The sequence below is a fragment of the Vigna radiata genome, chromosome 11 (assembly GCF_000741045.1).
Source record: "Vigna radiata var. radiata cultivar VC1973A chromosome 11, Vradiata_ver6, whole genome shotgun sequence".
Taxonomy (NCBI): domain Eukaryota; kingdom Viridiplantae; phylum Streptophyta; class Magnoliopsida; order Fabales; family Fabaceae; genus Vigna; species Vigna radiata.
Genome location: NC_028361.1, coordinates 1,786,898 through 1,805,504, shown reverse-complemented (window position 1 = coordinate 1,805,504; position 18,607 = coordinate 1,786,898). Strand labels below are relative to the sequence as shown.

The 18,607-nt window shown below is 29.3% G+C and overlaps 3 protein-coding genes across 4 annotated transcripts; all 3 read right to left on the bottom strand.

Moving 5' to 3' along the window:
• Window positions 1-7,740: 7,740 nt before the first annotated feature.
• LOC106776456 (2-C-methyl-D-erythritol 2,4-cyclodiphosphate synthase, chloroplastic) lies at window positions 7,741-9,786 on the bottom strand. The gene is made up of 2 exons (XM_014663917.2): window positions 9,153-9,786; window positions 7,741-8,111 (listed from the first exon to the last, which is right to left on the bottom strand). The coding sequence occupies exons 1-2, from the start codon at window positions 9,612-9,614 to the stop codon at window positions 7,878-7,880; spliced, it is 696 nt and encodes a 231-aa protein (XP_014519403.1). The 5' UTR covers window positions 9,615-9,786; the 3' UTR covers window positions 7,741-7,877.
• Window positions 9,787-10,915: 1,129 nt separating this feature from the next.
• Window positions 10,916-13,615, bottom strand: LOC106777507 (meiotic recombination protein SPO11-2). 2 transcript variants are annotated; one of them, XM_014665081.1, is made up of 11 exons: window positions 13,535-13,615; window positions 13,364-13,447; window positions 13,061-13,190; window positions 12,828-12,965; window positions 12,500-12,588; window positions 12,261-12,389; window positions 12,030-12,124; window positions 11,801-11,863; window positions 11,608-11,684; window positions 11,352-11,518; window positions 10,916-11,050 (listed from the first exon to the last, which is right to left on the bottom strand). In XM_014665081.1, the coding sequence occupies exons 1-11, from the start codon at window positions 13,613-13,615 to the stop codon at window positions 10,916-10,918; spliced, it is 1,188 nt and encodes a 395-aa protein (XP_014520567.1). The 2 variants fall into 2 exon arrangements, with proteins under 2 accessions (XP_014520567.1, XP_022631755.1); XM_022776034.1 differs by having other exon boundaries at window positions 11,391-11,518.
• Window positions 13,616-15,075: 1,460 nt separating this feature from the next.
• On the bottom strand, window positions 15,076-17,915 carry LOC106777409 (endoglucanase). Its single transcript, XM_014664994.2, has 8 exons — window positions 17,657-17,915; window positions 17,337-17,549; window positions 16,929-17,129; window positions 16,652-16,729; window positions 16,407-16,559; window positions 16,199-16,307; window positions 15,675-15,841; window positions 15,076-15,530 (listed from the first exon to the last, which is right to left on the bottom strand). Exons 1-8 carry the CDS (start codon window positions 17,900-17,902, stop codon window positions 15,204-15,206), a joined length of 1,494 nt encoding a protein of 497 aa, XP_014520480.2. The 5' UTR covers window positions 17,903-17,915; the 3' UTR covers window positions 15,076-15,203.
• Between the last annotated feature and the right edge of the window lie 692 nt (window positions 17,916-18,607).

The following is an 18,607-nucleotide window of genomic DNA, read 5'->3' as shown; positions in this document are numbered from 1 at the left end:
TAAAAATAAAAAGTTAGTATCTAAATTAGGTTTTTTATGATTAATTATTTTAAATTAAAGACTATTTTACACATTAATTATTTAATAAAAATTAATTTAAATTCTATTTCACAAAGTTCACAAATTGGTAGAGAACAGTTACTTTTTTTATTTACCTCACTTTTTAAATAAATAATATAAAAATATAGAATGTCTAGTTAATTTTAATGATTAATTTTTAATTTATTATAGTCTTTTTTATCAATAAATTATTGCTTTGAGTTTTAGTTGCATTTTTTAAATATATGGAGTTCAAAATTTTCCTTTTTTTTTTCGAAAATAATTGTAGTGACAAGTTAGTTAATTTAATATCTGGTTTAATGATTTACTTTTTCATGTTTGGATTTTTTTATAGTAAATATAATTTACTATATTTCATAAAGTGTAATTTTTATCATAAATTTATTATGATATTTCAAATATATTTGTTTAGTTTTAATATTTTTTTATGTGATAACAAATTATTAAGATCTTTAAAGTGTTATAACAATTGAAATGTTAAAGTTGAAATGATACATTACGTTATTTGATTTATAATGAAAAAGTAAAAATTAGGAAAACAAATAATTATTTAATAAAATCTAAAATAAAAATTTGAAAAAATATAAATTTAGCTTTTTAAAAATGTGGACACAATTGCCTTACATGATGTTTGTACTACTAAATTAATAAACGTGATATATTTTTAAAATATTTTTACAAGCTTGTTATGATATATTTTTATTGTAATAATAAATTTTTGTTACCATTACTCTTAAATACTCATAGTATACAATTTCTTTTCAGACGCACTTTTAATATGTATTAAAATATACTGAATTATAAAATTTAAAAACATCATTATAGGAAAAATGAAACTCATCTAAATTTATAATTAAAAATAATTTCACTTAATAATAAAAACATGTTAACATTTCCCATTTCTTTCATGTTATCTTATACTAACGAAGAAAATAAATAATTGTTTATTATAGTTTATAAAAACGTCAATGTTTTTTCTTTATAACATGAATGAAAAATATTTTTTAACATACTTAAATCTTTTACACTTAAATATTATTCTTCTTTATTTTTTACTTTCTTTTCAAAAAAAATATAAAAAATTTATATTTTTATAATCGTTTTATTTTTATACTTTATGTCAATTTGTCAAATGAATGTAAAAATTAATCATCTCACCGTTAATCTAACAAACATGATGAATAATTCACCCTGTGTTCTCATTGTTATCAGTATTAAGTGTCAATTGCTTTTTAATAGAAGGACAATGATATTTTAATATTATTTTTTGACACTATTTTGACACTGTACACGTGTCAAGATGTGATTGGACGATTTCAAATTAAAATAGTCGAGGCAGGGGTATATTTGGAAGAGAAAAACTAAAGTTTGCTTTTTAATTTGAAATCGTCCAACCATATTTTGACACGTGTGCAGTGTCAAAATAGTGTAAAAAAATGGTGTTAAAATTTTATTTTCCTTGATGGAATCATTTAACCCATCCATTTTCGTATTAAAATTCTTCAACTTTCCAAGACAGTAGAAATAATGTTACATTCGTTTAACCTTAACATTTACTGCTATTAATGCTACTTTAATTGATTGCAGCATTTATTCAGGTTCATTGTTTCTAGACCAAACAACTTCTTCTGCTCTCTTAAATTAGTGTGCTTTCGGTGATGACAAAAGAACAACACCAATATTGTCGGAAATGAAAAGTGATGTCACTGTCAACTGTCTGCGTGTGATCAATCGTCGAATTTGAGATTTTCCAGAAAGGAAGATCACACGAAAACGTATTATGGTTTTTCCCCACGTGGGAGGCTCATCTCACTCTTGGCTTCCTATTATACATTTCAAACACTACATAGTTTAGAAATCACAAGTAGATTACAGATAATATAATTTTATAATTATAATTAAATAGTTCAGACGACCGCTGTTTTTTTAGCATCTAAAATATAGATGTTTGAAAAGAATATAGAGTTAAATATGTTTTTGTTCCTATACTTTATGATTTTGGTTTTAGTCCATTTTTAAATTAACGTACAATTTAGTCTTTCAATTTTAGAAAACTGTGGTTTTAGTCTTTTTACCAAATTTTTTAATTTTATTTGTTGTTTCAAGCACGTTTCTCAGTCAACATTGAAGCAAAAATATGTCAAACAGTGTAAACAATCCAAATGCTATAATGAAACGTGCTTGAAACAACAAATAAAGTTAAAAAAATTGGTAAAAAAGACTAAAACCAGAGTTTTATAAGGTTAAAGAACTAAATTATACCTTACTTTGAAAATAGACTAAAATCAAAATCATCCTAAAGTATAGGGACTAAAAACATATTTAACCCTAAAATATATGCTAAAGCCTCTTTTAAAAATAATTAAAAAAAAAAAATATACTACACATAGGTTCTATACAGGAAAAAAATGATATGAAATTATGAAGGAGGTTTTATAGTCAAAGGTTCGTAATTATGTGCAGATTTGGTTTTATAGTTTTACTCGCTCAACCTTTGCCATATGTTTCTCGAAGTAGACCGTCTTGATTTGGTGATATTCCACTATAGACTTTATTTTTCGGTCAAAATGTATTTAATCTGATTTTATATGTTCACGTGATAAATGTAGAATCTTACATTTGACTCCAAAATAAAAAGAGAAACATAAAGCAGAATATTATTCAAGTAAAATTAAATTATGCTAACTAAGAACAGGTACGAATAAACTTAATGTTTTCTGCTTTCTGATACGACATTCAAAGTCGGCGCAAAATTTAGATTGTAGAAAATATTGGTATTTAGTATTTCTTGTATAATCAACTGTTCATACAAGACTTCAACAAGTTTCATAAATATATTCAATACTTTCTATATATGCTTCTATTTACAATGCAACTAGCATGCAACCTAACAAAATATGAATTGTCAATACAAAATAACTTGTTATTCTTTAATACATAATCTTTACTTAATTAAATTTTGAATTGTCAATACAATTTAGTTTGCTAACAAAAAATATAAACACATATTATCAGTGCACTTATATCATACAAGCTTCTTGTTAGAAGTGGACTTTAAGCCTAACTCAACCCCACTTGTAGGGTAAGGTTTGCATCCACTTATATACACTTAAATGGCCTCATCGCCGAGGATGGGCTCCAGTCATGGTTCTGATACCATGTTAGAAGTGGACTTTAAGCCTAACTCAACCCTACAAAACCGGCTTGTAGGGTGAGGTTTGCACCCACTTATATACACTTAAATGACCTCATCTCTAGTCGATGTGGGACTTCCAACATAACCTTTTATAATTCAATTTTCATTTAACAAGCTAATTTTCATAATATTTTGTTGGATTAAATATATAATTGATTCTTAAATTTGATGGGAGATTAGAATTTATATTTTGATTTTTAAATTTTAAATGATTAAATATATTTTTTTAACTTAATAATTTTAGTTTTTTTATGGATAATGTTTAAATGTAATATTTGAGTTGAAACATAGTAAATGATTTATATAATTCAAAAACAAGTGTGAAAAGTTATTTGACATATTAAAAAAAATTAAACATAATTAGATTAGGAAAAATATATTTATTTATTTCTAAAATATTAAAATCAAACTATATTAAAGTTTATAATATAGATAAATTTTAGTTTTATATTAAAATTTAGGAACTAAAAGTATATTCAATTTTATTTTTCTTATCAAATGTTAATATTTGAAAACATGAATTTCACATATAACTTAAGTTGATAAAATTAATTTATAATTTATAAATGAGAGTAATTATAACTTTATATATTGATTGTATGAGTTTAAATTAGAGTTAAATTTGTTTTTAATAATAATAAAATATAAGAATAATTATTTTTTAATATATAGAGAGGGAGAGAGAGAGATAATGATTGTTTTTCTATTTTTTATGAACTTCTTGTTTGAAATAATGAATGTTTCCCTTTTTTTTTTTGGTAAGTCTCTTTCCAAAAGTACTTATTTTCACCCACATATTTATTTTCTTTATCTTTTGGCTGGTCTTCCATAATTTCGTTTAGTAGATCTAATTTCTAAGTGGTTTTTCTTATGTAGTATTTAAAAAAAAATATTCTTCTGATGACATTTTAGTTCTAGAGTATTCATTTTTTTTTTCTTAATGGATTTATTTTGTTGAAGAAATTCTTTTTCAAATTTTTCGTTTAAAGATTATAACATATACTTTTGTTTATGCATAAATCTCAAAATAATTAAAATTAATCCGCCAATACTTTAATGTTAAACCTATTTTTCTATATGTTGTATTGTACAGAATATCAGCAGAGCCTCAATGTTGGAGATTTTTAGTTAAGTGATAAAAAAGAAGTCATTAAAGAAATAAAATAAAATAAAAAATTGAAAATGATAAAATAGATGAAGAGTTACCCAGTGCAGTTCTAAAGAAAAGATGTTATATACTGTAGTGGAAAAATACATTATTAGAAAATGACTGTAATCATAGAAATACAAACACTATGAAAAAAATTATTATCATTTGATAGACAATTTATTTTTAAATATGTGGATAAATTAAAATTATTGATAATCAACTAAATGATTAAAATTCGTTTAAAAAATAAAAAATCTATTATGAAAAAATCTTTAAATAATAATGAATTTTAGATATTAAAACTTCTTTGTGATCTGTTGAGAGTTAACACTTGGTTTTCTTCTTTTTCTGTTTTTAGATTAGTTTGTACCTTTTCCTTGTCCAGACAAGTGTGTATGTAGCTTAAATTGTGTAATAAAATTTTCGATAAAAGCAAAGTAGGAGCATAGAATAACACTATTATAAAAGCAAAATACCATGACATAAATTATTTTCGATAATAAATGTCGCAGAAAAGTTCATTTATTATTTAGGTTTAAACCCTAAGTTAAGTTCTGATGTTTAGTTTAGTTTCCGTTTTTAAAAATGTCAACATTTAGTCCCTATAATATGAAAAATGTATCAAATCAGTCTTATTCGTTAACAAATCACAAGTTTTTCATTAGTGTTGTCACAAAATCAAAGTAGGAGCATAGAATAACACCTTCCGTTAACAAATCACAAAATATTTGATAACTAGATATGAAATCTTGTGATTTATTGTTCATTAAGTGTTGTCATGAAGACTGATTGGATACATTTTTCATATTATAGAGACTAAATATTGACATTTTTAAAAGCGGAGACTAAATTAAACATAACTTAACTTAAGAACCAAGAAAGGGTTAAACCTATTATTTAACATAGGTTTAAAAGTAATGTGGTTTCTGTCAGCACAAGGAAAAAACAAATCAACAAATGACAACACAAGCAGATGTAAGGTTCATTAAATAAACGTGAAAAATACGAGGTGGAACAAACTCTCATAAAAGAAATTGGGAAGAAAGTAGCACATTTTTTCCCACTAAATTCTGCATGATCGAAACGAAGTGTATATGTTCAATGACTCAAGCCTCAACGAAGATGGAAAGAGTCAAAGAATTTTAGAAAAATGCAGTCTGATGAGGACAATGAGAAGCACATGGATTTTACCATAAATAAGTATAACAATCAATCTTTAAAACCAATCCTTCATGGTACTATCTCTAAGCCTCGTTATTATAACATATATATAACTGCATACTTCTTTTTTTCTAATCATATATTTCAGTTTTAATTCATAAAACATTTATGGCTTCTTCTAAATTTTCATTTGTTTTTTTCTATACATACTTTTCTAACATTAAACGTAATACGATTTATTATTAAAAAGTTAAACAACTTTTATTGTTTTTTTTTCATTTAAATTCTCGTTTTTATTTTACTTTATGGAAACGAAGGATTTTAATTTTTTAAAAAGACCAATTTATAAAAATAACATATTTAAAGGATTAATTAAATCATGTTAAAAATATCTATTTATCAAATTTGTAAATTTTAACGACCAATTCAAACCAAATTAAACTTATGGAGTCCATTTATATAAATAAAATCAAATTTAATGATTTACAAAACAACAATTGTGTTTAAAGAGATGGAATAATTTTTTTCCTTTTTTTTTTCAAAATATTTTATGGACACACATATGAAGTGTTTCTTCTTACACCATTCTATATTTCTTTTTCTACCCCCACATTTTTTTAAATTCCAAAACTATCATCTACGTTTCAAATAATTCTACACCTTTCTTCTTTTTTAAGGGATTTCGAAATTATTTGAAGAAAAAAATCTTTTAACAAATTTTGAAATTTGTTAAAGTTTTAAAAAAATCTTTTTATAAACTTCAAAATTTGTTGAAGATTTTTTCTTAACTGAATTTCAAAATCTATTGAATTTTTTTTTTCATAAAATTTTGAAATTTGTTAAAATTTACTAATTTTAGAATCTGTTTATAAATGGAAATTGGAGATGCAAATGTGAGATGATACAGGAAGAAACACTCCACATATATAAGTGCTTAAATTTCAAATCTGTCTTCTTCTTTTTTTTTAATTTAAACCCAATCCATCTCAGTGCACAAAAACATGATACAGTAAACTCTCTTAAGAAAAAGAAATGGCATAACATCCTATCAATTTTAACTCTCAAAATTCAGAATTTATTTACCTGTAATTCAACATTATTTCTATAATAATAATAATTATTATTATTATTATAATATAATAGTGAAAAGGATTTGGCCAGATAAGGTAGGTACTGAAAAATAATAAAAAACAACTGTTTCATCACGTTTACAACAATTGAAAAAGATGGTGAATAACTTCATAATATACTGTGGTAGGTACCAACATGTCCTTCATTCATTGTAATGACCTTACAAACACTAAGCTCCTTCAAGCTAACATTAATAGCAAATGGAACACCACCAAACAATATTAACTAAGCATTAATATTTAGAAGGCTGTGTTTGAATTATTATTTATTATTATTATTGGCACACCCTTCAATGCACCTTATCATCACTGATTCACATTCAAAAGTTAGATGATAATAAAGGCAATTTCTAAAAGCTTCCGATTCAAAATGAAATTTGAATAAATTTTCTTATTATAATCATCAAAATTTAAATTTCTTTTAATAAAAAACATCCTCCGCAATTCTTTTTTGCATATAGACTTACAAATCCCTATCCAAACATTCTCGTTCAACCACAACTATCCACAGTCAATTTTTCAAAGGACAATGATATTTTGACAACTCTTTTTGACAACAGAACACGTGTCATTATTTTATTGGTCTATTTGAATTTATATTTAAAAAATATTTAAAATGGACCAATCACAAGTTGCCACGTTGTCAAAAAAGTTGTTAAAAAAGTGTTGTTAAAAGAAGTTTTTCCATTTTCAAATAATCACTTTTATTAGCTTAGTAAATTTGACCGACCAAAATGGGTGTGAAATTTTCCACAAAGCGGACGAAGGAAAGAAAGGTCAATGATCAAAAGTCATCTCCGTGAACCATCACATTTGACCATAAATATGTTTTGAAATGAACATATACGTAACCACTAAAAAATATTCTATGGACCCTGCTCAATTATTTTCCATCAACATATACAAATAATGACTAAATATTTTTGTCTCCGCATTGCCTTATAAACCTACGCAGGATCACCCTTATTTCCAAAATGACGAAAAAAAAAACATAAAGACAACTACCAAGTTCTTCGAAAAATGCAGGGCAAGCGCTACACCAGTAAAAAAAATTGCTAGCAGGGGTGAACTATAAGATATGATAAACAATAAACAGTACACTGCAAGCTAAAAACACGAACTTATGAGGATTTTACGGATTAAAGTTCCATGATGTTCCAACATATTTCTAGATTGTTTCTCATTTCTTCATTAAAAGAACCACTGTGTGAGCCGCTATACTTCTATTCTCCCCAAGGCTGTCCACCTTTTCATGAGTTTTTGCTTTGATATTTACTACAGAAGAGTCCACTCCAAGCAGTGCAGATAAGTTGGCTTTGATAGTGTCCTTGTGCGGGCTTAGTTTTGGCCGCTGAAGTATCAATGTAGCATCTAAATTTCCAATTTCATAACCGGCTTCATGCATAAGTCTAACCTGTAAAATACCACAATACAGATTAGAAGTTGCAGATAAAATCATATTGTAGCAGATACAAATCTTCAATCATATTCCTAATCAAAATATTTATAATAATAAAAAACGATTTCATTACACAGTCAATCGGCCATCATGTAGCAGATAAAAATCAAACCAAATGGCATGAAGTAATCAAATTGTGAATCATATATCAAATTAAATCATAATCTATATTGACAAAAAAGATTCTTAGATACAAGTATCACAACAAAGGTAAGCTACAACTGAATTGTAAAGTTTCTATTTAGAAGAATAAGACGGACAAATAGATTGTGTGCAAGACTGATTTAGCATCAGATCAAGTCAAATGTGGATTTACTTTTTACATCCAAGCCAAAACAACTCAGAATAAGTTGTATTTTTTCAATTCTAAAGTGTGAATTGGGATTCTAAATGCCAAACCAAACTTGCACGCATATCATAACAAAGTGTCAAACTTTGGAAAGAAAAAGTTGACTAAGAATAAGCTGTGATCAAAAGTTCTCCCTCATTTCCTCATCCATTCATCACTGTATTGAGTGATTCAAAGTCCTATGTGATTAATGCAGAGTTGAATCGTCCGAATCAGATTCTAAAAGCTATGCATGTAAAAACTAATAAAAACAGGTAAATGCAGAGTGGGAAATCAAGTAGCTCATCATAAATTCAAAACAGGAAACCGTTTTTGAGGGCAATATCAGTACTTGTGTGATAGAATTGAACAGAATACACGAGGTTTCATTGCATGTCGTTTAAAAAAAAATTAAACAAGAAGAAATAGTGTTATCCCATTATGCTTCCTTTCATTCCCTTACACCATACTTAAATCTAAGATACCACTTAAGTTCTAACTCCGCATAATAACTTAAATTAAAAGGCCATTTAATTCATTCCCAGGAAAAAAATTGAATTCAAATCAACATTAATTCAACGGAAAACAAATGCCCAAACCAAGAATCAGTTAGTTGTAGATAAAATAAAAGTAGAAAAAAGAAGACATGTTTGACGTATAATACTGACAGATTCTTTGATGAAGACTGAAGAGTCACAACCCTTCCACTTAGGATCAGAATCAGGAAATATTTGGCCTATATCAGGAAGACCTAACGCCCCCAAAATAGCATCAACGACGCAGTGAAGCAGAACGTCCCCATCGGAGTGAGCCTCGCAACCTCTTTCGTGGGGTATGTTAATGCCGCCGATGATTAACGGGTAACCGGGTTCCAAGCGATGGAGGTCGAAACCATGACCGACACGAAAGGGGAGAACTTTGGAAGGTGCGGCGGAGGGTGGAGAGTTGTCAACTTGAACGGAAGGGGTTGGGATTGAAGCAGCTGAGGCTGAGGCTGAGATGTGTCTGAGACGGAGGCTGGGAAGGAGGGTATTGTTTTTGCAAGGGAAAGAGGCAAATAGGTTAGGGGATTTAGGGTTTGTTGTGAATGGAAGGAGGATGGAAGATGCTGCCAACGAAGAAGCTGCCATAGCGTTTGAAGCTTAGAAGTGTAAGATTTGGTCTAGATTGAAATGGGAACCAACAAACAAATTCAGACGCGACACAAGTTTGTGTGAGTGGCTCACAACAACACTGTCCCATATATTATGTTACTCTGTGGCATGTCTGAGAGTTACTAGCAGCCTGTAGGGGCGGCTCAGTTCCACAAGTTAGACTTTGTGTTTAAAAAATAAACAAAGGGATCCATCCGAGATATTATCTGAGTTAAATATTTAATTTTAATTTGACTCTTATATTCTACTTCTCCATATTTAGCTTGGTCTTTCTTTGATTATTTCTTAGATTAATTTGACTCTTAGTTAATTTATGATGTTTTGATTTTGGTCCTTTCGAATATGTTTTTTCATTTTTGGTTCTTCCTATATATATATTTTATCTCCATTGTTAGCACGGTTTCAAAAATAATTACACGGCAATTAAGCTCTATGTTATAATTGAGTTAGATATCAGAATGATCTACGAACTAATATCTTATCACTTGTAATTTTTTATCAGATGGTGAAATAATTTAAGAATAGAGTTTACGTTTTTTATGATCATGTTATAGGAAGTGAACTATCTGAATTTATCCTGATCAACCTAATAATCTTTAAGTATTATTAAAATGTAAAATTTAAAAACCATAATATATATATATATATATATATATATATATATATATATATATTATATTCATTCTCATTTTCGTATCTATTCCTATTTTAAATTATTAAAATATTTTTATTTTATTAAATAATCTGGGAAGATTGTATTAAGTTCTATCTAATCTTTGATTTCTAAAGCACATTTCTTCATATTTATTCTTTTATATAATTTTTTTAAATTTTATCATATATATATATATATATATTATTTAACATTTAAATAGTTATAATTTCTTTCTTAAAATATAATATTGGGAAAAAATTCTTTCATTTTGAAGTTAAATATTGATAACATTATGTTTGTAAATTTTATTTAATTAATATTTGATATAAAAATTTCATAACAATTTAATATAAGAATAAGGACAAAGATGAAATTTTATTTTAAAAATAAAGATAAAATAGCTAAAACAGCATTCACCATCCGTTGTCGTATAATAAATAACTATAATATTTCTCATTAAACAAATTATAGAATAGTTTATTATTTCTCTAAACAAAATTTGGGCCTGCCAAACATTTTATTTTTGGTAAGCGAGAATCTTTATACATTTGAGTTAAGCAGAAAAACCTCCGTTTTTTATTTAGCTTTGTATTTTACAGTTTTAGACATATATTGAGTATAATCATACGTAATCGGACTGCACAATTTTTTTAGCAATATACTTCCCCAAATAGTCATATCCATGAAAGTATAGAGCCTCGATTTCAGCTCTGCTTCCTCTTTGAATCATTACGGCCACTTCATCCTTGTAATTATCCTGTCAAACAACATTTTGTTAAAGTAAAACACGCTTTGGTCGAGGATAATATTCTTATGTTAGCCTCAAGGATCTTGATGGACATCAACTTTAACATAGTACTTGTATAGATCGGTTCTTGTAACGGCCAATATGCATATACAATTAGAATAATTGGAATCATTTGGAATCGATTAGAAGGTACGAATCACAATAACAACGTATGTCAAAATGTTTTGTACAAGAAATGAATTTAATCAATTGAAATAAAAGATGTAATAAACATAAATCGCTAAACAAAACTCGAGGAGGCAAATAATACAGTAGAGGCAAAATTTAGAGGGGTTTCTGGATAACTTACCTGTAATATTCCTGAGGACATCAAGCTTCGAGCAATTTGCAGATCCTTTGGCTTCAATGGAACGAAAGATTGATCAGGCACCAAAGGTAGATCATTACTCCGCAGTCCTAACCACTTGACGTTGCAAGCTAGATAACGCATATGAAAACCTTTCTTAAGTTTCTTTTCAACACATCAGAGCTTCTATACTTTTGTTATAACGGGATTATACAACTACCGTATCTGTAAGCCTCTAGGCCCATTCCTACACTTCCAAATTTGAAGGTGCATAGAATGGCTAATCCAGCTGGGTTCCTTTGTAAGTTTAAACACGGATAGAACAAAATGTTACATTTTTAAACAAGAACAGAACGTCTTTCTGAAACATTACAGCGGGAAGTTATTATCTGTACAAAGACCAGGAATTATACCAATCCACCAAAGCTAAAATTGGCAAGTCTGGAAAAGCTCGATTGATCCGATAAAGAAGAAATCTGCATTTGAACTTTGGTGTTTCAGTTATTAAAAGCATCATATCAATGGATTAACACCACCATATATTACATGATAGTGTCTAGCATGAATTGAGAACTTTTATGAAATCCTGTAAGAGCTCAAAGAAATTGAATTATCTATCTTGTAAACTGGTGTGCATAGTACCTTGTTGCCATGTCTGGATAGCCTTTAGCAGTGATAAGAATGCTCGGAATTTGATGAAAGAACCGATCCTCAGTAAGCCGCTGAAATATTGCGTGCTAAAAGAGAACCAAATATTATTATATAAAAAATTATTATTCTTCCTTTGGAAAGTATGGAACGTTTCAATTTTCAAAATAGCATGGTGCAATAGTTCAGCGAAATTAGGAATTTGAATAAACCAAACAACCTCACCTTTTCCACAATTATAATGTACCGAGCATCTGCATGTAGAACCAATCTCTGTAACAAATTCAAATCACCAGAAATTGCAAATCCAGAAGAACCACACAAAGAGCAATCAACAACCTCTTTGCCCGGTTCCTGTACAAAAAACATCATTTGCAACATTTCATCAAACAATTCGTACAAGAATATCCTAACCATAAAATACCGAAATTGTAATATCCTCGAATGAAGTATTCATGAGATACCTGCAAAGTCAGACGGCCAGCTATGAGTCCTCGACTGGAAGCCATGATTCCAAGACTGTATCGGCTGCACCGAAGCAATGCTACTAGATCTGTTTGACTTAGATTGATTTTCCAGTTAAAACTTCAAAATTATAAGAAAAAAACAGAAAGATAAAAGAAATAATACTTACTAATTAGCTAGAAGTAACATAAGCATAAATTAAACTTAGATTTTAGATAAACTAAATGAGAAATCTATAAATTAATTTATCTTTTGACGAAAAACTAGTTTCATTTTATTTTTTCTTATAAATGATTATCCAAAAGGAAATGACACATTAGTAATAACCTTGGATTGTCCTGTTAACATGCGTTTGAGAGGGAAACAGGTGTGGCGAATTACAGAGCAACTTGTAGAAGAGCTCCCTCTGCGTGACCCGCTTTTCCTGAAGCAATATCTGATAGCACATCTCCATCACCTTCCACACTGCAAGTCAAAGATTAAATTTAAATCTCAAACACACAAAAAAAAAATGGAAAAAAAGAACAAGAAAAATGAAAAACTACATTCGTAATCCGTACCCCTAACGAAGGCCTTTGCTGCGTTAGGTCTCATCAGAGATCTTGTCGATATGGAATTGGTGAGAAAAACACGTGAAAGTTCTGTCAAAAGGCCATGATTCACTCGACTATTGCTATATTTCCTCTGAATCTGTTTGTTTCTCAGGATTATTAAGATAAAATTTGAAATAATTCATATCTGTTTTCTGATAGCAAATAACTAAGAATAAGATAACACAGTAACAAGGGCAAGGCAAACTAGTGTTTAAAAATTTATTCAAGTGAAACAGGGAGATTGTTGCTTATGATTAATCGAAATTGTACCAAAGGCAAATCTGAGATGGCAGGGCTTGATGCATTTAATATTTTGAGAAAATTGAGGACAGAAACTTCAATTCTCGCTCTAACCTGCACGCGTCAAAACGGAACTGGCACGATCAAGATTAAGAGCAACAGTAAAACGAAATCGGATGGATTGTGAAAGAGCATTATTACCTGAGCAGGAGGGACGATATCGGCATTACAGAGCTCTTGATCGGAGAAGAACTTTAGAGCCGAATTTTGAAGATCTTCCATCGGAGCATGAAATTTTCAGAATTCCATAACTGTATAATTGGCGCGCAATGCCTAGTTTTGTGTCAAACACAACAATTTTATGTCGTTTAACTACACATATAACAGACATTTTAAAGAAAATAATATAATTTATTTTACTAATTGCTAGTAAATTTCCTTAACAATCTATGTTTATTTTTTTTATATATTTTTGTTAAAATATCTGAGAATTAGCACGTGGTGTTTTAAGTTCTAATATGTATGGTTTTAACTCCATTTTTTACATTGTTTTGACAATTTAATTCCTAGTATCACTGGTTTATTTCTCATTTAAGCTTATTTTCAGATAGTGTGACCTTGGTTGATGGTAATTAACGTAAATATAATCTTTTTCATTGTGAAAATATTGGGATTTTTTTCATAGGGATAATTGAGGAGATTTATTATATTTAGATGTAAGTATGATATCACATTAATGAGATTTTTGTACTCAGAAAACATTTTGGAAATTTTAACCATCTTCAATAATAAAAAAAACTTTAAAATTTGATGTTTGTGACTTTTTTTTATATGTCACTCAATTTTTTTCTCGATAAACAATAATAAAATAAAAGTTACAAAATTTTATTTGATCAAAAAAAGTTTGCAAACGCAACTCTATAATATACAACATATATATCAAAAACATTATTTTTACTCTAAAAACCTTAAAATATTATATTTATGATTATTTATTAATAGGTGAGGTCAAGGACAATAATATATTAACACAAATTTTTTTATAATACTTTAATACAATACATATATTATTGTTTTATTGGATTTAAAACATGTTAACATAATAATAAATAAATAATGAATCATTAAAAGAATGACACATATAATATGTAAAAATGTTGTCAAAGGTTAAAATATTTTTTTCTTTAATGAGATTTATTATATTCGTGCTTAAATTTCTTAATAGGAATGTAAGAAATTTTTATATATATTTATAGTAATCGTGGGTGAAATGAAGTTTGAATTTAAAATTGATGTTATCTAAACAATCTAAGATTCTTTTGGAAATAATTTAACGAAGAAAATATAAATACTTAATGATTTTTATTTAACAGTCAACAAAAATGACAGAATAATTATTTTAGTTTAAAAAATCACTAAAAGGTAGAATTGAAATTATACAAGAAGGAAGACTATTATTTAAAGAAACAGAAAGATTAAAAAAGTATGGATTTAATATGAGTGATGATATACAAAAATTATGCTTTTCACTCTACACCTATTACACAAAAAATATAAATTTTTATTATTTTTTAAAAAAATATAAAAAGTAAATATAATTAGTATAAAAAATGAATGAAAAAAAATTGTGTCTTAAAGTATTATAGATATATCTATATATAATTTCTTCTTCGGTTCTTGTTCAGTTAGATTACAAAAGTCAAATCTTGGTAAAACGCGTATGGTTCTCTTATAACAGCGCATAAAGTGTAATTTCCATTTATTTTGTTAATAAATGACAATAGTACAATAACAGGGTGATTTGAATCTAAAACACCTTTGCAATTATTTAAATGTATAAATTTCTTAACATGAATCTTGAATTTGGAGTTTAGGTTTTGGCAAGCAAAGCAGAGACTGAAGCGACGAAAGCAGCATTCATGTATGTGGTAGGCTCGGTGTGGGAATAGTCAGATCTTGCATCATTGAAATGGTCATTTGAATCAGGGCCTCCAACAATTGCACCCACATGAGTATTGGGATTTGGATTAGGAGAATTGTAATAATCTGATAGACCACCATTGCAACCCACCTTCGCTGGGTGAACTTTGATTGAAGGTATGGACGAAGCTCTGTGATGTAATTGCTTTGGATATTTGCTGCCAAAACCCACCATATACGACATCTTCATCGGATTATTTCCTAATATGTAGTCCACCTGCAATTCCCACACACATTAATTAAACCCTTTTCTCTATCAATTCAGGTAATATTTATATATGAATTTGAGTTGTTTGAAAAAAACCAAAAAAAAAAAAAAAACACTTTCCGATGAGAGTTTCGTGTTCTTGTATATATATACCTGTGTTTTGGCAAAGGCTCTAATTTGAGACGGTGTGAAATGCGCGGAGCCACAATTGATTCCGTTGATGTGATTTCTGTTTAGGATTCTAGAAAAAATGAACAGCACCATGGTCGAGCTCGTGGTATATTGCAAATTGCTACTATCTCTAGTAAACAAAAGACCACCTGAGTAAACAATGAACCTCATTCCATTAATCACATCACATCGTTGAATGAAACATGTAAAACCATTTGCCGAATCTGTAAATACAGTATATCTTTTCCACTAATAATAACACCAATCAGCAAATACAACAATTCAATGTAGTATTATATTTCGAGGAAACTGAATGAAATTAAATTATAATATAAAATATTGAAATTAATAACATTAAGCATCTCATTTTTAAATTTTGTAAATTATATTTAATAGTAATTCAAATTTTAAAAATATATATGTAAAAAAACTCAATTTAATCTTTTGTATGAAAATAAGTAATTCCATTTGTTTCAACACCTTCAGGTATACATATATGTTTATACCAGGAGTTGTTTTAATCTGTCGAGAGCTACTTCCTGGCATCACAGAGCATATAAATGACTCAGCGTCACTCTTAATCTTGGTCAGTTCTTTCTTTCCACCGTAGAATTCCTGGAGAAAGAAATTATAAATGAATAGAATTATCATGTCTTAATAAAACTTGTCCCGTTAGTATAATAGGTATCTGGTAATTTATTAAATATGTAAGACCTCGGTTAGCAATGTCTGAGCCCCAACAAATTTGTTGTCCCAGCTGAATTCAGACACAGCCTGGCTCGATCCTTGGTTACCTATGATGTAGGTCAGATACTTGCTTTCTCCACTTGCCTTGTACAACCAAGCAGCCGCCCATAGCAGTTCATCCTTTTTTGTACACATTATGAAAATCCCAATGAGTTAACGATTAATCAATATTTTGTTCTAGTTTTCAACTTTCGAGGACCAGCATCTTGTACCTGGTAACCGGAGTACGAGCAATAGAATGGGCAAGAACCGGAATAAGAACCTCTATTCTTGTCTGCAAAATCAAACAGCTGCATGCAAAACATCATTAGCATATATAAACATGTTATGAGTAAATTGTGTATCAACAATCTAAAAATCCTTCAACTGTGCTAGCTGGAAACACGTCAACATTTCTACGTCATAATAATTATATATTGCTCAACTCAGCATAATTCATAAATGAAAAAAAAAATCATATATATATATATATTGATGCATTTTGCTTACTGATTTTGAATGGCTTAATAGCGTGGAGGAATACTTGGCATCTATTTTCCTGAATACAATTGAAGCGGCAGAAAGAGCAGCAGCAGACTCAGCTGCGGCTTCAGTTCCTGGAGAATTCGCATCTATCTTATACACTGTCCTTGGTGTATCCATGTCTTCTGGTCGCTCCCAACAGTTGTGATCAGCGTTCCCGTCTCCAACCTATCACCATATATAGGTAGACCATTTAAATGTGAAGGAGTCAACTATATAATTCATATTATTGCTGCACCTTTTTTTCTTCTGAACTACTTCTTACGTGTTTAGGTTTTGATATGTACACAAGTTTTGATCTTAGAAAATGGTTGAATGTAGTTTTTATAGCATGTGATTATGATAACAATATTCTTGCTAAATATAGAAACAGGCCTGTGTATAGAGGGTGGTTGGGGAAGCATGGGCCCTGAGTATGAAGTCTGCACCCCAACGAATAGCACTTTGGAGATAACCAAGCTGGTTCACCGAAGATATCTCACTCTCGTACTCTACAGCAGCCCAACTCAATAAGCTCGTAGCAAATGCCATCGGCCATCCAAACTTCACGTTATCACCAGCATCGTAATACCCTCCAATCAAATTCACCTGCCAGAGATAATATATAAATGATTAATCAAGATATAAGAAACACTGTTCATACACGTTCTGAGCTCTATATTAGTTTACTAGAATGTAGGGTTAGTCAGTCATACGTTTTGAAGTTTGCCATCAGAGAGAGCGGAGTCTTCCCTCCACTTCACTCTTTGGTTTGACGGCAACTTCCCTGAGCGTTGTCCTTCAAAAAACAAAATGGCTTTGCCAAGAGCATCTGCATAATCATAATTAGGTGAGCCTGAGGAGCTCGTCAACTTCCCGTCCTCCATCATGGCTAATCCATTGTGAATAACCATTGAACTCCACAAGAACACAACAATGAACACCAAATTGTACCCCATCATGTATGAGTATCAGCTAATTCTATCGCATAGTTGGGCTAAACCGGCAGGCTATATATAGAGGGAAAATGCCTGCGGCAATACCTAACTGCTACATAACTTGATGAAGTGGAGGTGGAATGGGAGATAGAGTGACGTGCAGTAATCAAAGTCAGACGTAAGGAGTCACGGAGATAGGGTGCCTGATTATAAGCGTTGATGGACAAGAGAGATATACTCCACACCCCATTCCCTCTAAATTTCCGTGTTTGTCATGCATTATTCTTCATAAGAGACTTCAATACGTGATTACCAACATCTCTTTTTCGGGACTTACCTAAGATTATCAATTTCTTACAGCAAGTGGCGCCATTGATTTGGTATCTAATTAATAGTATTTTAGATAAGAAAAAGTTAGGCAGCATGAGTGGATCTGTTTCTTAATTTACTAATCCCACGTTTCCCTTTCTTATTGCTCCATTTCATACAGACACACTGATGTTGCGTTCGTTTTGGCATCTTTTTACATTATTCGATAACAGATTTTTTTATGAAATTCGTATTTTTATTATGAGCACAAATATTCCATATATCACCGTTCAAGGAAAAAAAAATTATTTATAGATATAGACAAGTCTTATAGCCTTCACACAAAGTGTACGGATGCACCTTTTTGTCCTGCCCCAATAAAAAATGTGAATTCATACATCATAATACATTTTTTATCTT

Coding starts and splice junctions, on each gene's coding strand:
- LOC106776456 (XM_014663917.2), bottom strand. CDS start 9,614: ATGGCAGCTTCTTCGTTGGCAGCATCTTCCATCCTCCTTCCATTCACA. Junction 8,112..9,152: donor CAGTCTTCATCAAAGAATCT/GTCAGTATTATA, acceptor GGTATTTTACAG/GTTAGACTTATGCATGAAGC.
- LOC106777507 (XM_014665081.1), bottom strand. CDS start 13,615: ATGGAAGATCTTCAAAATTCGGCTCTAAAGTTCTTCTCCGATCAAGAG. Junction 13,191..13,363: donor CCATCTCAGATTTGCCTTTG/GTACAATTTCGA, acceptor AGAAACAAACAG/ATTCAGAGGAAATATAGCAA. Junction 12,390..12,499: donor CTGGCCGTCTGACTTTGCAG/GTATCTCATGAA, acceptor TTTTTTGTACAG/GAACCGGGCAAAGAGGTTGT.
- LOC106777409 (XM_014664994.2), bottom strand. CDS start 17,902: ATGATGGGGTACAATTTGGTGTTCATTGTTGTGTTCTTGTGGAGTTCA. Junction 16,560..16,651: donor GCTCGTACTCCGGTTACCAG/GTACAAGATGCT, acceptor TGTACAAAAAAG/GATGAACTGCTATGGGCGGC. Junction 15,531..15,674: donor GAGCCTTTGCCAAAACACAG/GTATATATATAC, acceptor TGGGAATTGCAG/GTGGACTACATATTAGGAAA.